This window comes from Cibotium barometz, chromosome 17, assembly GCF_041138505.1.
Source record: "Cibotium barometz isolate CiBa-2024 chromosome 17, ASM4113850v1, whole genome shotgun sequence".
Lineage (NCBI taxonomy): Eukaryota > Viridiplantae > Streptophyta > Polypodiopsida > Cyatheales > Cibotiaceae > Cibotium > Cibotium barometz.
The window spans coordinates 53,642,946-53,662,899 of NC_141062.1; the positions used below are offsets into that span (position 1 = coordinate 53,642,946).

At 48.5% G+C, this 19,954-nt stretch overlaps 1 protein-coding gene across 1 annotated transcript in view; it reads left to right on the forward strand.

The window, feature by feature from the left end:
* The window catches only part of LOC147630168 (protein S-acyltransferase 8-like), a 66,090-nt gene that overhangs the window by 25,859 nt on the left and 20,277 nt on the right, over nucleotides 1–19,954 (forward strand). The window contains exon 2 of the mRNA XM_086811810.1: nucleotides 17,077–17,262. Coding sequence (XP_086667936.1) covers nucleotides 17,077–17,262 — 186 coding nt within the window. The remainder of the gene's footprint in view (nucleotides 1–17,076; nucleotides 17,263–19,954) is intronic.

The window sequence follows — 19,954 nt, forward strand, 5'->3', positions numbered from 1 at the left end:
GAAGAATCAGTACCCACACGAAGGTATATGGATTATATTGTTGGCTCGGCATTTCTACAGCCTATGTTCCGGCTTGGTTGCCTCGTGTTGGGCTGTGTTATCGCATTTGTATATGGATAATCCGGCATCTCCCGCGGGGAGAGTAAGGCCCTCAAAGCTTGTACATGATATTATTCTCCTTGGGTAATAAAATACTCGGGGGGGGGGGGGGGGGGGGGGGGGGGTGCGGCCCATTCCGGCCTCTATGTGGTGTCACATGTGCAAGATCCATTTTCAGCATTTGTGGATGTTTTGTCCAGAATTATGAATTATGCAAAGTGATGATGGATATATGTTAAGATTGTGGCCATGTTTAAATGTTTTAATATGCATTGATGGTATCAACAAGTGTGTCAAAGACCCTAGTCCCCCGGGCACCCGCCGCGAGTTACATTGGTATTAGAGCATAGGCTTTCTTGGAAGCGGAGGCTTCCTTCTATCAATAAGGAAGAGAAAAGATCTCAAGTGGGGACCACACTTACCATCATTGCTGTTAAGCATGGCCAGCCGCTTCATAGCTTATGAAGCAAGAGCATGAGCAGTAGACAGCTTGTTGATCTAAGGATTTATGAATTCATAGAATTTATCTTGGAAGTATGGAGTTGGCTTTATGTGCGCACACATTTAGCACTCTTTCCATATGGATATTGTGGATTATATTATCAAGCTTACAGGCAAGCTATATGGAGATATATCTCAGGATATCTTAAGGATATGGTGACGAGATATTTCTTTTGGCTTCATGACCAACTTGGCAAAGAAAAGCTAAGTATACTTTGAGTTTGCAAAGTTGGTGCTTTTGCTATTTACTATGAAGTGTTTTTGATGTTCACTGACCCTTGTATAGCCATGCAAGGAGAAAGGTGGTGGTGTTTACCTTGAGATGGTTTCAGGGAAACATTGTTTATGACTCCCTTTATTGGCATGGATTATATCTATGGAGATTTCTTTCTTGGACGAGATTTATATAGATATTGGGCTTAACAAGCAATTTCTATGGACGAATCTGTCCCAGTTTATAGAGAAGAAATCTTTGGATATCTCATGGATATGATGCTTTTATGGATAAAAGTCTATCTCTACTCCAAGGTGTGTGGTTAGCACGGAGTATGTGGTAAGAGTTATGGTATACAAGAATTATGGTATACAGGTCTATGGATTCTTGGACTTCTTTTCTAGGGATTTGGATCCAACCTCAAGTTAATGGATTATGTTTATGACTCCCTTTTACTGGGATGGATTATTCTTTATGGCTCCCTTTTTTGGGATGCATTGGACTTATGAAACTCATTGTTCACATACCCTGTGTAGTGTTCTCTTGTCCTACGTGCTCTCTTGAAGATTGTTTCTACCATGTGTGGGTGGAACAATAGAGAGCAGATGGAAGGGAACATGGGCACTTCAGAGGGTAGTGTCGAGCACAACATACCGTGTGTAGTGTTCTCTTGTCTTACGTGCTTTCTTGAAGATTGTTTCTACCATATCTGGGTGGAACAATAGAGAGCAGATGGAAGGGAACATGGGCACTTAAGAGGGTAGTGTGAGTTGGTGGCCGAAATGCCTACAAACTATTGGTGGCCGAAATGCCTATAAACTATGTGTAGCAGAAATGCTTATGGAATACCAGGCTATCTATGCCTGCGAGTGATTGTTTTATCTTGTTACTTGAGCCCACCTCTCATCCAAGGTGTGTGGTCAGAGTACCAACACGGAGTGCAAGTGGTAAAGTGGACATGATACCTGGTTGGCAAGGGACTTATGTGTACGCCAAGGGTCATGTGGATTGGCACATGTTTGTGTGCTTTGAGCTTGGATTATGATATCTCGACTTATGGAACTGTTTTGTCTCGCCCATTTTTTTGGGACATAAATTTATTTATCTTTATGCCATATTATGGAGAACTATGGAGAACCAGCTTTTCTGTCACCATGGTTTGTGTTCTTGAATGACACCAGTTTGTGTGCATAGCACATGTTTCTGTGCGAGGCACTAGTTTCTTGTGCATGGCACTTATTTAAGTGTCTTAGCACTTGGTTGGTGATTTTCATTGGTATATGATTATCTCATTGATATTGGTGATTGAGACACAATTGGCTCTTGTGCCTGTCCTGTGTCTAGCATATCTTCCATGGAATTCTCGCCCATTTATTTTGGGACATGATTTTGATATTGGTATTATGGAGACTTGTTTAGTCTCACCCATTTCTTTGGGACATGGATTCTTCAGTTATATTGGATTTTTGAGATTGTCTCGTCTCACCTACTTGATGGGACTGTCTCGTCTCACCCACTTGATGGGACATGATTATATCTTGAATATATGGCTTGAAGATTAAAGTTGCGGACAACTTTTAAGAAGCTGGGAAGGATGTCACCAGCCTGGACATTTTCCAGTATGAAAGGGGTCTGGTGGACTCCAGGATGTCTAAATATTTGGAAAGTACAAGCTTCCGAAATGGGGGATTATCCTAGAATACAAAGGACCACACTCCTAAAATTTAGGAGAGTTGCTATTTTTGGCCCGACTCCGATGGAAATTCTATTCGCGTCATTACATCTGGAATTGAGCAGATAGTAGATACCAAGAGTTGGCAAAGTGCCTATGACAGAATGTCTACCGGTTGGGATATTTTTAGAGATAAAGTTTATGGAAGAACCCATCTCTTAGATTGGGACATGTGGCAAGAAAGTGGACCAAAGCGAGACAAGTGGCCTGACACTTGTTAGAAAGTGGATCAAAGTGAGACAAGTGGCCTCACACTTGTCAGTTCAGCTATTGTGTGGCTCTCCACTTGTCATTGTAGCCTTCTCTTGCCATTTTAGCTCATGGGAGGCCCAAATCTATAAATTGGAGCCCTCTCTCTTCATTAATGGAGGCTCTCTTGCTACACACTAGCCTCTACCACCTTACAGGCTTCCCTAATGATGGCTACTCTCTTTCTCTCTCTCTTGAAGGCTGCCCATGAAGAATATCGGTTGTTGGGGACTGTTTTGGAGGCTTCCATCGCGAAGAAATACTGGAGGCAAGGGTATTTAATCATTTATTATGATTTCTAGCCATTGTACTTGTTGTACCAGCCCTTGTACATGCTGTACCAGCCATTGTAATGGCTGTACAAGCCCTTGTACCTATTGTACCAGCCATTGTACTGGCTGTACCAGCCCTTGTACTTGTTGTACCTATTTTACGAGCCATTGTACGAACCACTGTATCTGTTGCACCTGCTGTACCAACCACTGTTCTGGCTGTACCAGCCCTTGTACCGACTGTACCAGCCACTGTATCTATTGTACTGGCTGAATGGAGAGCTGAACCTGCTGTACCAGCTCTATTGCATGAAGACCCGTGGTTTTTGGGGAAGAATCAATACCCACACGAAGGTATATGGATTATATTGTTGGCTCGGCATTTCTACAGCCTATGTTCCGGCTTGGTTGCCTCGTGTTGGGCTGTGTTATCGCATTTGTATATGGATAATCCGGCATCTCCCGTGGGGAGAGTAAGGCCCTCAAAGCTTGTACATGATATTATTCTCCTTGGGTAATAAAATACTCCAGGGGGGGGGGGGTCGGCTCATTCCGGCCTCTATGTGGTGTCACATGTGCAAGATCCATTTTCAGCATTTGTGGATGTTTTGTCCAGCTTTATGAATTATGCAAAGTGATGATGGATATATGTTAAGGTTGTGGCCATGTTTAAATGTTTTAATATGCATTGATGGTATCAACAAGTGTGTCAAAGACTCTAGTCCCCCGGGCACCCGCCGCGAGTTACACATTCCTTCCGAATCGAGGGTAACTCCCCTTCCTCTAACTCCGGTCGTGGAACTCGAACAACAATGAAATCAGCAAGGTTGTAAGACTCCAAAACAGATTTCATCATTACCTTCCATATGCCGTAGTTGTTCCTGTCCAACTGACGGTCCACTGGGAACGTGGGGAGTGTCGGGATTTTCACGTGCTTCTCGGCCATCTCAAGTAAATGTGCCATTGCGGGGTTGTAACTGAAAAGGGAGGGTGGGTGGGAAAAAATGATGAACTAAACCTGCAAGTGGCTGTCCAGCAAATTAGCCCGCCTTCCGCTTGCTTCTCCTCTTCCCGTACGGCCCAAAACAGTCCTCCAATCAGCAACACAAACAACCCCCCTCTTGCTCACACAATTCCCAAGATCTTCCAAGAGCCTAGAGCTCTGATACCATGTTAGAATATGCAGCGGAGATGAAGACAAAATCTGAAAACACTAGAGCAAGTGAACAGTAGAAAAACACAGAAATGAGAGAGAGAGAGAGAGAAGCATATAACTCTGCTATATACACAAGAAAATCCCGGATACAAGATATGTAGTGTGGGGGGGCAAGGGGCCGTTTTATATGGCCCCCAACAGCCAGTCGGCCTGCTTAAAAGATAGGCGACAGCCATCAGAAAGCCCACGACCTTCTCCCTCCTCTAGTCGGCCAGCAACTCTTAGTCGGCCAGCACACAGGGAAAGTTGGGGCAGCTAGTGACCAGTCGTCCAGCATTTGGTATAGCCGACAGGTCCAATACAGCCTCCCACACCTGGAAAAATAGGAAAAAATATGGAGAGGGGAAAAATGAGAAAACACCTAAATCGGGCGGGCACACCCACAACAGAGGCCCTGGTGTAAATATACAGACAGGAGATGACTGCTAACATGTGATTGTTTGGAAGAGTGCCTCCACTACCATTGGGGCTGCAGCAAACTCTGCCTGGATAATCTGGTGTGGGACTGATGGTTTGCTGCGGATCATACGGGAGAACATCTGGTGTGGGACTGATGTCCTGAGGCTCTGCATCCCTAGCTCTCTGCAAATGAATTGAGCTCCACTTCTAGCATTGATCCATAGAGTTTGGCCAATATGTGGTCAATCATGATCGCCCTGTAGTTATTAGGATCAAGTGGATCTCTGGCTTTGAGGATGGGGGTGATGGTGTTGGTGGACCAAGAGGGTGGAAATCCTTCACAAAGGACTCTATTGAATATGTAGGCTAGCAGGGGTGCCAGGGTATCATGGGCATGCGAGATGTACTCGGCAGTGAGTCCCTCATGATCTTGGGCTCGCCCATTGCGCAGTCTACGAATGGCTTGGAGGACCATGCCCTTTGTGAAGAAGGTGGAGGTGGTGGGGCGAGGATCTGGTGGTGGGGGGTAGGGGTGGCTGATGGGGGATATGATAGAGGGAGCGTGCATAGGAGTGCCATGTGTCCGGGCAGGTAATAGGTGTGGGAGGGCGATGTACTCGGAGTTTCCTCCGGGCCTCTTTGCAGTTCGGCCCTAAGAAAAGTCGGTATAACTCATCCTCTTTCCGAGCATAGAACTCCCGTTTGTTGCGTTGGGTGAGCCGTTGAGAAATCCGTTGCGCTTGGCGCTTCGTGATTTGCCCAATCCGTACCTCATGCTTAAGACGGGAGCGTGTGGCCCGACATTCGTCATGATACCAACAGTTCTTGGGCATGGAACCGCAAGGTGCCTTGGCGGTAGACCGCCGCGTGTAGATGAAAGAAGCGGTGGCGGATGTGTGGAGTATGGTGGTGAGTTGTGTTGCGAGGGTGGATAGGGGGACAGTTGACATCCTTGCCTGTGAGAATCTCGCTCAAGCCTCCTGGATTCGACTGCAGCATGCCATTGCAGTTCCATACTGCCAACCCCAAGTGTTTGGTCTCATAGACCTTGCATCCCTATTTGGGACGGCGCTCAGTGATAATGACTGTACCATCTCTGTAGATAGCCCACTTGCCTGCTCTGTGGGCCACATGAACAGTCACCATCGCCTCACGCCGGTGTGCCACGTGTGCTAGAGTGAGATCATCTCCCATGTACACCTGTGTGCCCTTGAGGGCAGCCCGCCTGTCTAAGAAGGCCTGTCTGCTGGTGGCATAAGGGAATCTAATGATGAGGGGTCGCTCGTGTCATATCCTTTCCTGCCCTCCATGTATTTGCAAAGGTGGGGCTGATCTCGACCACTCCTAGCATCTGGCAAAGCGTCATGACATCCTCCTTGGGGGAAGCCCCCGCTTGTAGCCCCTGTACTCGCACATAGAGGGCCCTATCCTTCCTGCGTTTCGCCTCCTCCAGAGTCTCATGTATGATGCTCCGTGGGGGTTTGTGCTTCTTCACCACCTCCACCCAATCTTTCTTAGTGGTCTGCAGTTCTTCCCGCAGCTTCTCACTCGCAGCTTTCTACTGCTCCAAGTCGGTCCTTAAACCCTCCTGAATATTCAGTTCCCCTTCCTCCACTGTATGGTCCTTGACCGTAGCCTTTAGGGCTTCCATTTCTGCCCGGAGTTCCCCTATCATTGGGGCAGCCTCTGGCATTCCTGTTTGTTGCAGTTGGGTCTCTTTCAACATCTGAATCACCTCTTCCTGGTGGTTCACCTGGGCTGCCAGTTCTTCAATCTTGTTGTTCATTCCCTGTATTTCCTTGCGGAGGCCTTCCAACTGTTTTTCATGTTGGTTCAGAACCCTGCCCAGCACCTTCTTTTGTTTTCCCAGTATGTTCTTGGTGTTGTCCTCCACTGTCTTGATGTATGCCTCCAGCTCCTGTAGGTTCATTGTGGCTATTTCCCCCTAGTTGTTGCCTTGGGGGCTTGAGCAAGGGCGGGTGGGAAAAGAAAGGCGCACAGGGCAGGGCTGGCGAGAGAGACCAGAGCACAGGGGGCGCAGGCGCATAGGTGCAAGGTAGCGCGGCGCACAGAGCAAGGGAGGCGGACAGAGGGCGCACAGGGTAGCGCGGGCGAGATAGACCAGAGCACAGAGCAGCGCAGCACACAGAGCACAGAGGGCGCACAGAGTAGCACAGCGCACAGAGCAAGGGAGGCGGACAGAGGGCGCACAGGGCAGTGCGGGTGAGCGAGGGCGGGTGGGAAGGCGCATAGGGCAGGGCGGGCGAGAGACCAGAGCACAGAGGGTGCAGGCGCACAGGTGCAAGGCAGCGCAGCGCACAGAGCAAGGGAGGCGGACAGAGGGCGCACAGGGCAGTGCGGGTGAGAGACCAGAGCATAGAGTAGCGCATCACACAGAGCACAAAGGGCGCACAGAGCAGCACAGCGCACAGAGCAAGGGAGGTGGACAGAGGGCGCACAGGGCAGCGCGGGTGAGAGAGACCACCAGCGCGCAGCACGAGCAAGGGTGGGTGGGAAGGCGCACAGGGCAGGGCGGGCGCGAGAGACCAGAGCACAGAGGGCGCAGGTGCACAGGTGCAAGGCAGGGTAGTGCTCAGAGCAAGGGAGGCGGACAGAGGGCGCACAGGGTAGCGCGGGCAAGAGCAGTGCTGCGCACAGAGCAAGGGAGGCGGATAGAGGGCGCACAGGGCAGCGCGGGCGAGAGAAACCACCAGCGCGCAGCGCGAGCAGGGGGACGGGGGTGGGGGAGGGGGGGTTTGTGAGAGAGAGAGAGAGAGAGAGAGAGAGAGAGAGAGAGAGAGAGAGAGAGAGAGAGAGGATAACATGGGGGGGTTGCGCAACGTCACGCCATGGCGGGCGAGAGAGAGAGAGAGAGAGAGAGAGAGAGAGAGAGAGAGAGAGAGAGATATAAAGCAAAAATTGCTTATTGATTGAGCAAGAGGGAGGCAAATGAACGCAGGCAAAGAGGAGAAATGTGTAGGTAGCAATTGTGGGAAAAAAGGAGCCAACTGAGATGACGCCCAACAGAGACAAACTCCAACTGCACGAAACAAAGAAAGAGGCAGCGCAAAAGTGGGAGGGTTGTTGTGCAGGCAGCGAGGAGAGACGAGCAGTGAATACAGAGAAAGCTGCGATTTAGGGTTTCAAAGAGAGAAGAGCAGCGGGAAGAGAGAGAGAGCCAGGGATTAGGGTTTTCTGCAATTTAGGGAAAAACACAGCTTAGGGTTAGGGCTACAGACCATGATTCAAACGTAGAGAGAGAGAGAGAGAGAGAGAGAGAGAGAGAGACCCTTGAGGAAGCCAAATATGATTGGGAGATTCAAGGCCTAGAGGTGGCTTTAAGAGAGAATGTGCACGACTCAATGATGTGTGTGAGAGAGAAATATTAAAGTTTACAAAAGACCTCAAGGGTCTCTGAAACCGGCATGGTACTCAGAGTTAGTGTTGGGTAGGAGGGTAGCTAGCCTGCACACACACACACACACACACACACACACACACACACACACACACGTGCGCGCGCGCGCACACAAGCTCAAGCATAGAGAAACGTGAGTGCTGGAAAAGATGTACTATATGAAAAATACGAGTACAATGTGAGAGTACTAAAAAGCCTAGGGCTAAGTGCCCAACACACAAGAGTGTGTTCATACGAGAAAAACCTGTGTCCAGCAAGAGGGAAAAAGTGCCCATGAGTAAGGGGAGTTCACACCTGAACTAGCTGGCAGTGGCCGGGCGGACGTGACCAACAAACCCCCCTCAAGTGAACGGTGTGAACGGGTATAGGGTGAATGAGCTGTGAAAGCAGCCATGTACTCAGCTCCACAGCTGAGGTGACCACGTGGACATGAACTGCATCAAATCATCGAGCATCCCAGAGACTGCAACATAGAGTAGGTGTGTTATAATACCTGCAGTAAGGAAAGTAAAATATAATACCCCCCTCAATAAAAGTATCCAAAATTGCCAAAGTGAACGGCATGTGGCCCACATCAATGACAACAAAGAGCATAAGAAGCTATGCAAAGGCTCCAGCAATAAGCATAAACAGATAGTAGAAATACGCATGTGTAAAGGCAATTGTGCACATATGTCAAGCCCAACTTACATGCAATGTAAGCTGCCAGAGGTAAACTCATCAATGGATGATCCAATGAGGAAAAATCAGCAATGGTGGGGATAATAGGAGCAAAATTCAGCATGGGGAGAAAGTTGAAAATCGAGAGAGAATTGGGGGCTCGGGGCAGGCATCAGCCATTGCTATGAGAGAATGGGTAAACTCTTAGCGATGCCATGATCAATGGCATATATGCAAAGGTAAAGGTGCATAATCCCACAATAAAGAAGGTGATGAAAGCAAGCCTACCAAGTGTGTAAGAGGAACTCTTAGTAAACATCACATGTGAGAAAGTGACAATGTCAACACTGTAGAAACAATCCCACGGGCCACTGCAAGGGAAAGAAGCATAAAAGGTATCTCCAGTAGACATCACATAGGTATAGGTGTCTAGCATAGACAAGCATAGGGGTCAAAAAGCATAAGTGACCAAAAGGTATCACCAACTGCATGTGGACAACTAAAGTTCCCCTTGAAATGCATATGCCAGACATGTCACAAAGTACATACTACATAGCATAGTCATCAAAAGCAAGAGCATCAGAAGGCATCTCTGCAAGTGATGAAGATGAAATGGTCAAGGCTGTTACATTTGTAGCCAAATTGGCCTGATCTACACCTGTTGAAGAAGATCCCACATTCTTCTTTTTCTCACTCTCAATGCACTTCTTGCATTCATCAATGGTGTGTCTTGGTCTCTTGCAGTAATTACAACGTTGTTTCTTGTCAGGCTTGTACTCTTTCTTTGGAGGATCCGATGGGCTAGGTTTAGGCGCAGATCGATTCCCACGAAAGGGAGTAGTTATTGCTGACTCATTACACATCATGTTGTTCCTGTTAGAACGAGATTGCTTCTCATTGAGCAAGAGAGTCACAAGGTTGTCAAACGTGACTGCATTAGGTGCATTGCCAGCCAACAACCGCAAAGTGGTGTCAAATGTCTGATAAGAGTCGCACAAATCACGCAAGACTGTCTGAACAAGGTAGCCATCTGTCAAGACCTCATCAATGTTGATGAGTTGCTCTTGAAGGTCTTTTGCATGCGTAAGGTACTGATCGATAGAGTCACCTTCAAGCGTGCGGTCAGTCTTTGGCTTGCCCTCCTGAAGGTAAGCTACATGAGCGTCATTACGACCCAAATATAATTTTGCCAAGGTATCCCAAGCACCATTAGCGGTGGTGCAGGAACGAATGTGCGGAATAATATGCCGGCGGCACGAGAGAGCAATCAACGCATGAGCCTGAGCATCCCGGGCATCCCAAGGATGTTGCTGCTGGGTGGGGGGAGGAGGACGAGAAGGCTGACTTGCACAAGAGTGAGCAGAAATCACTTCACCTCCACGGGAGCAAGTGCGAGAGGGTGCTCCTTAGTGCCATCCACATATAACCATACATTCTTAGCCACCAAAACATGACGCATCATATAAGTCCACATGGGGTAGTTATCCCCATTTAGCTTGTCCTCTTGAGGCAGCATGCTAAAGAGGTCATTGTTATTGTTGGCCATGGCAACACAACAAAAGAGCTGTCAAAGGTCACCACAAGAGTAGGCAATGCCCAACAAAACTGTAAGAATGTGGGAGATAAATAAAAGGAAAAGCAATGGACTGGAAGGGAACTCCTTCACCACAAGAAATACATATGCATGTCCCAAATCTGCAAGGGTACTGCATGATAATGCAAATCTGTCAAAATGTCCACAATGGCATACATATACTGCAGCAAACCACAAATGTATACATGTGCCATGAAAAACACGATCAGCTAACACCTATATGAGCTGCAATAAAGTGTCAAAATCTGTTGGAAATCCCCAATGTTGCATACATAAGTGCGCAAATTTCGGCTAAATCAAAGGTAAATGGGTCGAATGCTACAAAAATGGGATCAATGTAGAAAATGCTACAAAAATGGGATCAAATTTCGGCAAAATCAAAGGTAAATGGGTCGAATGCTACAAAAATGGGATCAATGTAGAAAAGCCCCAATTTTTGGGCAGCCAATTAGGTCAAATGAATGATTTCGGGAAGAGGGTAAAAATAGCAAAAGAAATCAAAACCACTTGCGCCTGTATTCACCTGCAAATGTGCCAAATCTGCTAGAATCCCCAAATTTTTGATACATGTATGCAACAAACCCGTTGTAATCAATGCAAAACTTGAGCAATTTCATAAATTTGGGCTCAATGTGAATAACCCCCAAATTGTAATGACATCAATATGCTCAATTTTGCAATTTCGGAAAGGGGAAACAATCCGGAGAGCACCTACACCTGTAAACACCGGTATATCCTTGAGAAAACTTGTGAAAGGTTGTAGATTTCTGACCAAAATCCGGAAGTCAATGTACTGTAATCCCAATGAAAGGGGCACCAAAGCGATAAAATGTTGCAAATTGAGGCTTAATGTTGAAAACCCCCAAATTTATACAGACAAATTGATCAATTTTAAAGCTTTAGGGAAAGAGGAAATTATTGCAGGAGGAGAACGCTTACACAGGACTGAAGCAGATGGAACAAGTGCACAAGATAGTGGAGGATGCGGGTTGCAAGTACAACAACTAGGGCACAATCCACAAAACCTTGAATAGGTTGCGCAGCTGCAATAGTAGCAAAATCAGCACCGGCAGCTCTTCTACAGAGGAGCTCAGCCACACAAGGCAGTAGCAACAACAGCATGGGAACGCAAAGCAGGAGTTGTGCGCACAAAACAACAATGCAAAGCAGCAGTAGCCGCATGATGAACAGCAGCAGCATTGGGCAGCGACGCAACAGTAGCTCGAACAGGTTAGTGCGCACCACGCTAACAGCAGGTCTGCACGCAAAGATCAGGCACAAGTGCAACCTCAGCGCACAACCGCCAAAAACGAGCAGCTTAGCAGCGCGAAGTGATGCACACAGCCGCAAGCAATGGCACGCCCACAAACTGCAGAGAAGGGTGAACTATACGGATGCACAGAGAGAGAGAGAGAGAGAGAGAGAGAGAGAGAGAGAGAGAGAGAGAGAGAGAGAGAGAGAGAGAGAGAGAGAGAGAGAGAGAAATGAAATGAAATGTTATATTAACGTCTTAAAAAGGCCATAATGACCTATGAGACCAAAAGTTACTTCATGGTGGATCTGATACAATGTCTGGATAAAAAAACCCAGAAAATGAAAAATAAAGATGATACTACTGGCACCTAGAAAATGAAACTGGAACTGGAATATAGTGAGGGGAGGGTACGCTATGGAGGTGAGAGAGTGAGAGAGAGTGCGCGATAGGCCAACGCAAGGAGCAAAGGGCAGCAAGGGAAACCCTAACCCCAACCCTAACCCTAACCAACAGGCTCTGATACCAATGTTGGGTAGAAGGGCAACTAGCCTGCACACACACAAGCTCAAGCATAGAGAAACGTGAGTCCTTGTGTGTGTGTGCAGCTAACTTGTTAGTTGCACACACACACAAGCTCAAGCATAGAGAGGGCGATGCGAAGTGACGCACACAGCCGCAAGCAATGGCGCGCCCACAAACTGCAGAGAAGGGTGAACTATATGGACGCACAGCTGAGAGAGAGAGAGTGAGTTTGTGCACGATAGGTCAAAGCAAGGAGCAGAGGGCAGCAAGGGAAACCCTAACCCTAACCGACACGTTCTGATACCAATGTTGGGTAGGAGGGGAGCTAGCTTGCACACACACACAAGCTCAAGCATAGAGAAACGCGGGAGTGCTTGAAAAGATGTACTCTATGAATAATATGAAAGTACAATTTCAAATGCTTTTGATAGGGAACCCACGCTCGCTGAAGCTCTCGGCCCCCTCCCCCCCCCCCCTGCTCGAGCCTGCTGCGCGCCTTTGCCATCGCCTTCGTCCCTCGCCTTCGCCCTCGCCTTTGCCCCTCGCCTTCGCCCTCTCCCTTCGCCCGCGCCCTCGCCCTCGCCTTCGCCCTCTCCCTTCGCCCTCTCCTTCGTCCCCGCCTGCTCGTGCCCCCTCTCCGCGTCCCGCCCTTGCCCGCCTGCCCCCTCTCTGCCCGCTGCCCGCTGCCTGCTCCTACTCCCTCCCCGCTTCCCCTCGCCTCCCCCCCCCTTCTCCTCTGTCATCCCCCCCTCCCCCCCTCGCTTTCGGTCTTTCCCTCCCCACTCCGCACTACCCCCCCATTTTCGTGCAGCTTGGTTCTTGCAGGACCCTCCGTCTCCGCTTCGCCCTCGACTCAGCTTCAGACTCTGATGGAGGCCCCTCCCGCCTCACCTCAGAGGGAGTCTTCCGTAGCCCCCTCGCCCATCCCTGAGGATACCCCCATCAGGCTTTCTCTTTCGCCAGAAGAGGAAGCGAGCCTCGTCGCAGATGTGGAACGCCTCCAGGTACATTCCACCATCTGCCGTATAGTTGGCACCTGCCCCAGCAGAGGGGAGATCCGGGATCTTCTCCAGGCCCGCCTTCTTGCAGATGTGGGCAAGATCCTTGGACGTTCAGTTACTGGGCCGCGGACACTACCAGATTGAGTTTGAGACAGCCCAGAGCGTGGCCCAGGTCCTAGCCATGAGTCCCCTTGACATCAGGGACACTCGGGCCTTCTTCACACATTGGCAGCATGGTTTCGACCCAGCAGCGGCCGAGCAAGGAGAGCGCCTATTCCATGTCACAGTTTGCTTTCCTGGACTTCGCCGCGAGTACCTTCCGCTCCTTTCTAGGATAGGATCATTGGTGGGCTCGGTGCTTGAGACTGGGCCCACAGCAGCTTCAGTGGTGGTGGCTAGAGCAGCTGGCCTTCCTTCGGTCAGAGTTTTGGTTCCTGACATCTCCTCCCTTCCGAAGGTCATTCAGTTACCTAGGATGGGGGGGGGGGGGGGGGGGGGGGGGGGGGGGGGGATGGATCGATGAGAGAGTGGAGTTTTCGGGGCTCCCGAACCAATGTTTTATATGCAAGCAGGTCGGCCACCTGGCCAAGGCTTGCCCTCGCAGGAGACCCCGACCTTCACCGCAGCAACAGACCTCCGATGGCCCGTCCACAGATGCGGCTCGACAGGCAGCCTCCGGGACACCTGCTCAGCCCACAGACACCTCTGATTGGCAGCCTGGATAGGGGCGCCGTAGAGGGAGACAGCCACAGCAGCATGCCCAGAGACCGACGCAGCAGCAGACACAGCCTCAGCATGTCAGCTCATCACTGAAACACGTGGCTGGAGCTCCTAACTAAAAAGTACAGCCACTCCCCCCCGATCCTCGAACACCCCCTGCCCATCTAGTCTGTCCTCTAAAGGCAAACTCCCATGTATAGCCTGTCACCCTCGACAAACTTCTCTCGACTGTGGTGTGTCTCTGTGAGAAAAATAATGTCTTGATCTCCCAGCACCTCCTCAAAACGCACTGGATCTGACTACAGTGACCCATTGCAGTTCCAAACTGCCATCTGTACCTTTGTCTCATAGGCCGCGAGTCCCTATTCGATGATCTTGCCATCAATGATGACATGACACTTTGGAAGAAAGAAAGAAAGAAAGAAAGATATATTAAGCGTCTACTAAAGACCCAATGGGCCTATGAGACCCAAGTGGATACAATAATGTCCATGGCATATCTCATCATGGAATTGAAAATAAAACAGATAGAAAACATATACATAGCTATCTCATCATGGAATTGAAAATAAAACAGATAGAAAACATAAACATAGCTATCTCACTGGAGTGATACAAAACTGTCCATGGAAACTCCTCATGGAATACTAAGAACATAGAAACATGAGAGCAACATCAGCTCCGAGTAGATGGTATACCACTCTCCAAAATATCAAGCATGGCGCTAATGAGTATGGCCGAGAGGTCTCCCTCAAGTATGTCACGTGGAAAGGTGACTTGATGGTGGTGGAGCATGTCCTGGATCTGGAGCTAATGAGGTGATCATGGCTGATGGGGGGGCCGAGGGCGTTGGGCACGCTCGAGTGCAAAGGCTCGATCCGAGGTAACTCCTCTTGGGCGAGGTAGGTCTAGAGCAGCTCGTGGAGGGTCCACAAGATCCACTATGTATGTGTCCACCTCCTCTTGGGTCCAAAAGAAACTGGCGATGGTTGGCTGGCGAGGGAGGGGGCAGGGTGGTTGGGGCCGAAGCTCTCTAAAGAAGGTGTCCCTGTGTCTGTGGAGCTCAAGTTGGAAGAGGCCTAGGTAGCGCTGGTCCTAGAAGTCAATGATCTTGGAGAGTGGACCAAATCCCTCACGAAATAGACAGTGAAACCTCCCGCGGATCTCTTAGTATACTCGGCAACGGCATATGTAATGCTCCTCCGTCTCAACCTCTGTGTGGCATAATTGGTAGATCCTCTCCTCTCTGGGTCTCCGTATGAGCTTCTCGGCTCTGAAGATGCGCTTAGCTCTACCTGTCTCCACTCTGAGGCGGTGGGATGGAACCCGTATCTGGCCAATTGCAATCCGCATGGCATGGGACATGTGAACACTCAAGTAGCCTGGTTGCTGGATGAATCCATCCTCAATGAGTGTGAGGAAGTGATCTCTATAGAAGTGCATCTTCGTGGGGAGCTCCAGAGGTGAGATCCATGTGCAATGGGTGTAGAGGCTGATAAGATCTAATCGATAACCCGGTTGGTATCCTCGTGAGATAGCCGGAGAAATGGGGAGTCCAAACTGTACTGAAGGGGGGTTGGCGGTCCATGCGAAGCCCATATACTGAGAACCAAGTGGAAACTAGTGCATGCCATACTCCAGAGTGGCCCTCAAGTGCTAGTTGTCTGGAGGACTCCAGGGCAAGCCTCGGGTACCTGTGGGGATCCATGTGACTGATGTGATGGAGGTATGTGATTGTCTAGAAGAGTGCATCCACTACCATCAGGGCTGCAGCAAACTCTGCCTATATAATCTGGTGTGGGACTGATGGTTTGTTGTGGATCATACGGGAGAACATCATGACCTGGGGCCTCTCAACTCGCTGCCAATCCTCATTGGATAAATCTGGCCCCCAGAAGGCTACTCGATACATCAAGGCTGGTGTGACGAGGGTGTCAAAAAGCCAGCCCTTCGTCCTGGGCTCCTGGAAATGTGCCTGGAAGCACTGCCGCTCAAGTAAGCTCAAGGCTGCATATCCTTGGGTCACTCTAGCATGTGCTGTGGGAACCATGGTAAAGCGTGGGCCACTGAAAGTGACACCGAGGTAGACATAGGATGAGACAATCTCCACAAGATCCCCTCTATATGCGAAGCTCAATTTGGATGTGAAGAGGCGAGAGGTATTGAAGACCATTACCTTGGTTTTACCAAGGTTAACAGAGAGGTCCCACTGAGTGCAAAAGTCATATAAGGCATCGTGCTGTCTCTGAAGCCCCTCGGCTAAGTCTGAGAGGACGATGATGTCATCTACATAAAGTAAGTATGGGGATCAATATGCCTGCCAGTGTGGGACCAGCCTCGCCTAGTCCGTCAATGAAGGTCAAGTATCAAAAGCTTTGTGGAAATCCACAAAGCAGTAGTAAATCCTCTGATGTTGTGCTCTACCCTCCTTGATGATGGCATGGAGGGTGAAGATGTGGTCAAGGGTAGAATAGCTCCTCCAAAAGCCAGCTTGTCTTGAGGCTCTGCATCCCTCTCTGCAAATGAACTGAGCTCCGCCTCTAGCATTGATCCATAGAGTTTGGCCAATGTGTGGCCAATCATGATCATCTTGTAATTATTAGGATCAAGTGGATCTCTGGCTTTGAGGATGGGGGTGATGGTGTTGGTGGACCAAAAGGGTGGAAATCCTTCACAAAGGGCTCTAATGAACATGTAGGCTAGTAGGGGTGCCAGGGTATCATCGGCATGCGAGATGTACTTGGCAGTGAGTCCCTCATGATCTTGGGCTCGCCCATTGCGTAGTGTCTACGAATGGCCTTGAGGACCATGCCCTTTGTGAAGAAGGTGGAGTTGGTGGGGGATATGATAGAGGGAGCGTGCATAGGAGTGCCATGTGTCCGGGCAGGTAATAGGTGTGGGAGGGCGATGTACTCGGAGTTTCCTCCAGGCCTTTTTGCAGTTCGGCCCTAAGAAAAGTCGGTATAACTCATCCTCTTTCCGAGCATATAACTCCTGTCAAGAGGAAAATGTGGAGTGAGAATAAAATGTACAAGTATGACAACACGACCATAGGGGACTCAATGGTGGTGTACAAACGAGAGGGTGTGGATGGAGAGAGAGAGAGACTGACATTGTTTCTGAGGAAGGAGAGAGGCTAATATTGTTTTTGAGAAAGGGGAGAGAGAGAGAGAGAGAGAGGGAGAGGCTAATATTGTTGTTTCCCTTCCCCCTTTTCTTTGCAGAAGTTCCTCCTGTCTGGACGGCTGATTTTTGGACCAGATGTCAAGTCCTTGCTCGTGACAACAGTGCTCATAGTTGTACCGGCAGTAATATTCTGTATTTTTGTTGCAAGGCATCTTCTGCACAGGTTTTCCAACTATAATAGTGGCATTGCCATTACAGTGGTGACTGTGGTTCTTACTATACATGTAAATAGATTTGGCTTTGATCAATTTGATTTTAGTTTTTTATGCTGTCTGTGATTTGGAGCTTGAATATTGCAAGGGTTATTTTTGAGGTACATATAATATCCTAACAGTCACTAACTTCTACTTTTTAATAAATAGTCAATATTGCAAGGGTTATTTTTGAGGTACATATAATATCCTAACAGTCACTAACTTCTATTTTTTAATAAATAGTCAATATTAGGGGAGCTTTTTTTCCACACAGCGCTGGTTGGGAATTGGGATTTCATCCATAATGATAGTAAGTTGACCGTCTGTAATGGAATGAACCTACACTTATCGTGTATGGTAATGCAGGTTTGTATTGTTAATATGATGCATGAATTATATTGGAACGCGTCTACTTTTCAAGTATTGGTAGTCTTATCATACACTTGGTCTCAGAGAGTCTGGTGGAATCGATTTAAGTGAACCAACTTAATTTAAAGAATGGACAGGTAGACAATGTTAGTCCTTCACACACGACAGTACATGGATTTCTAAAATCAACAACAGCCCCCAGCGGCCCCCCCGCCGCCGCCGCCGCCCCCCCCCCCCCCCCCCGCGGCGGCCCCGCGGCCCCCCCCTTAACGGGGCTTTTTCTCCTGCGCGGATCTCCCTTCCCTTGAAAAACTGTTTTTGCTTTAGTTCATATGAGATTAAGAAGTATACGGCTGCAAACGTGTAAACGTCTGCTACCTGCATTTCTCACTAAGCTGTGTATCTTCCTGTTTCTTCTGCTCACCTTTGGAGTACCATTGCTAGGATCTTGTCTCCAGGAAGAGGGCATCATTGCGTTGCTGTTTACCGGGCTGAGCGGGCTGCTGAGAGAGGCAGGTGCATGCTTCTCCAAGCGTGGTAGAGAAGCATGACCCATGGTTAATCTCGACTCTTCTCCTAGTTTCACGAGGAATTTTGGCCTGGAAATACCACTAGTAGTTATTTGTATGTTATGGAGGTGTGGTTCTTGGAGACCTTAATTTTGACTGCCAAATTCTCGGAAAGGCCTTGCGGCGCTTCCGTCACCCTGAAGCTTCCCCCACAGCTTCCCCCACAGTCCATGGAGGGTATGAATGATATCACGCCAGATGCTCCGGATGGACTTTGCTGGCAGGGTAAGGGTGCCCTTGATGCCATGTAGCAATGTTGCTGCAAATCTCCCATCTCTGGTTGGAATCGGGAGTCCAATGATCAGTGGATGGAGCTAGAACTGGCACTGCAAAAATACGAAAATGAGAGACATGTAGAGCAAGTCCCCCACCCTCCTTATATGCAATTGTGGCCTCGGCCTCAGTGACCCAAGCATAGTTGCGAGGGGTTTTTGAAATGCGTTTCAAAAACGTTTCTTTCAAATCCCAGATGTCACAAAAATGTTTCATACAACGCGCGCACGCAAAGGGCGCCGGGGGGGGGGGGGGTGCGGGTGGGGTGGGGAAGAGTACAAGCCCCAAAATTTACATATAAGTTTGTAATATGCAAAACAATATTAAACTGCCTTGCGTGCAAAACAATATTAAACATGCATCATTTACACACTAAAACATGTTTACAAGTTAAAACTGAAGGCACAGGAACGGAACGGAATGGAAATGAAATGACAATACAAGTGCAAAACAATGATAACCAAGAGTACTCACATGTAGACCAAGAGAGCTTGATGTTGATTGATTGTCTAAGACTAGAAAGAATGCCTTTATGGGATAGGCACACACACTCTAAGTGTCACATGTATATGGGATAAATCCCAATATGCCACATGGCACTTACACAAAGACTAGACATAAAACTCACTTTAGACACACTAGAACACTCACTTTGACTTCATGTTCTAACACCCCCCGATGAAGGCAAGGTGAGAGACTACTGGAATGAGCCAAGAACAGAACATGGCAATGACGGACTACCAACCTCCAAGTTAGAACTAGACATAGTTCCCACACAATCTCAGAGGCAAGTGAGCATGGCTCAGAGGCTAGTGAGCATGGTACAAATGACTCAGAGGCTCATCAAGCATGGCTCAGAGGCTCATCATGCATGGATGCATGAACAACTCAGAGGTCTAGACAACTGGAGCAACCTGAGATCCTATCAAAGCCAATACATGACTCCACAATACATCCCCCTCCTGACTCCATAACAGAATGGTGGGGAGTCAGACACGAAAAAACAGGAAAGATTACAACATTTTAGGAGGACAATCCAAGGCTGTGAACCTTTATTGACTCAACACACATGATTTATTTGCATTCATTTTAGGGGGACTCCCAAGGCAGAGTACCTTCAACACACTCAAAAAACAAAGTCAAGATCATCCGGTGCATAGACCTCTTCATCAAGAGAGAGATCTTGGATGTGAGCAGTGAGAGCATGATTTGGAGTAGAGGTGTCTGCATCGTCTTCGTCTTCGTTGGATATAGTCCCAACCAAGTTGGCATGGTCTTTAGATTGTTGTTTGGCCAGCTTCTGGAAGCAATGATCTTCGGTGTGACCAAGCTTTCCACAGTAAGTGCACTTGAAAGGTTTGAAGTTACCTTTCCCTTTAGGAAACCTCCCTTTAGAAAATAGTGCATTGGCGTTAGGAGTATCAATATGCCTTCTTTCATGATCAAGAAGCATAGCAACCATGTCATGGTAGCTCATGCTTGCCACTCTTAATGCTGGTATAATCTCCCGA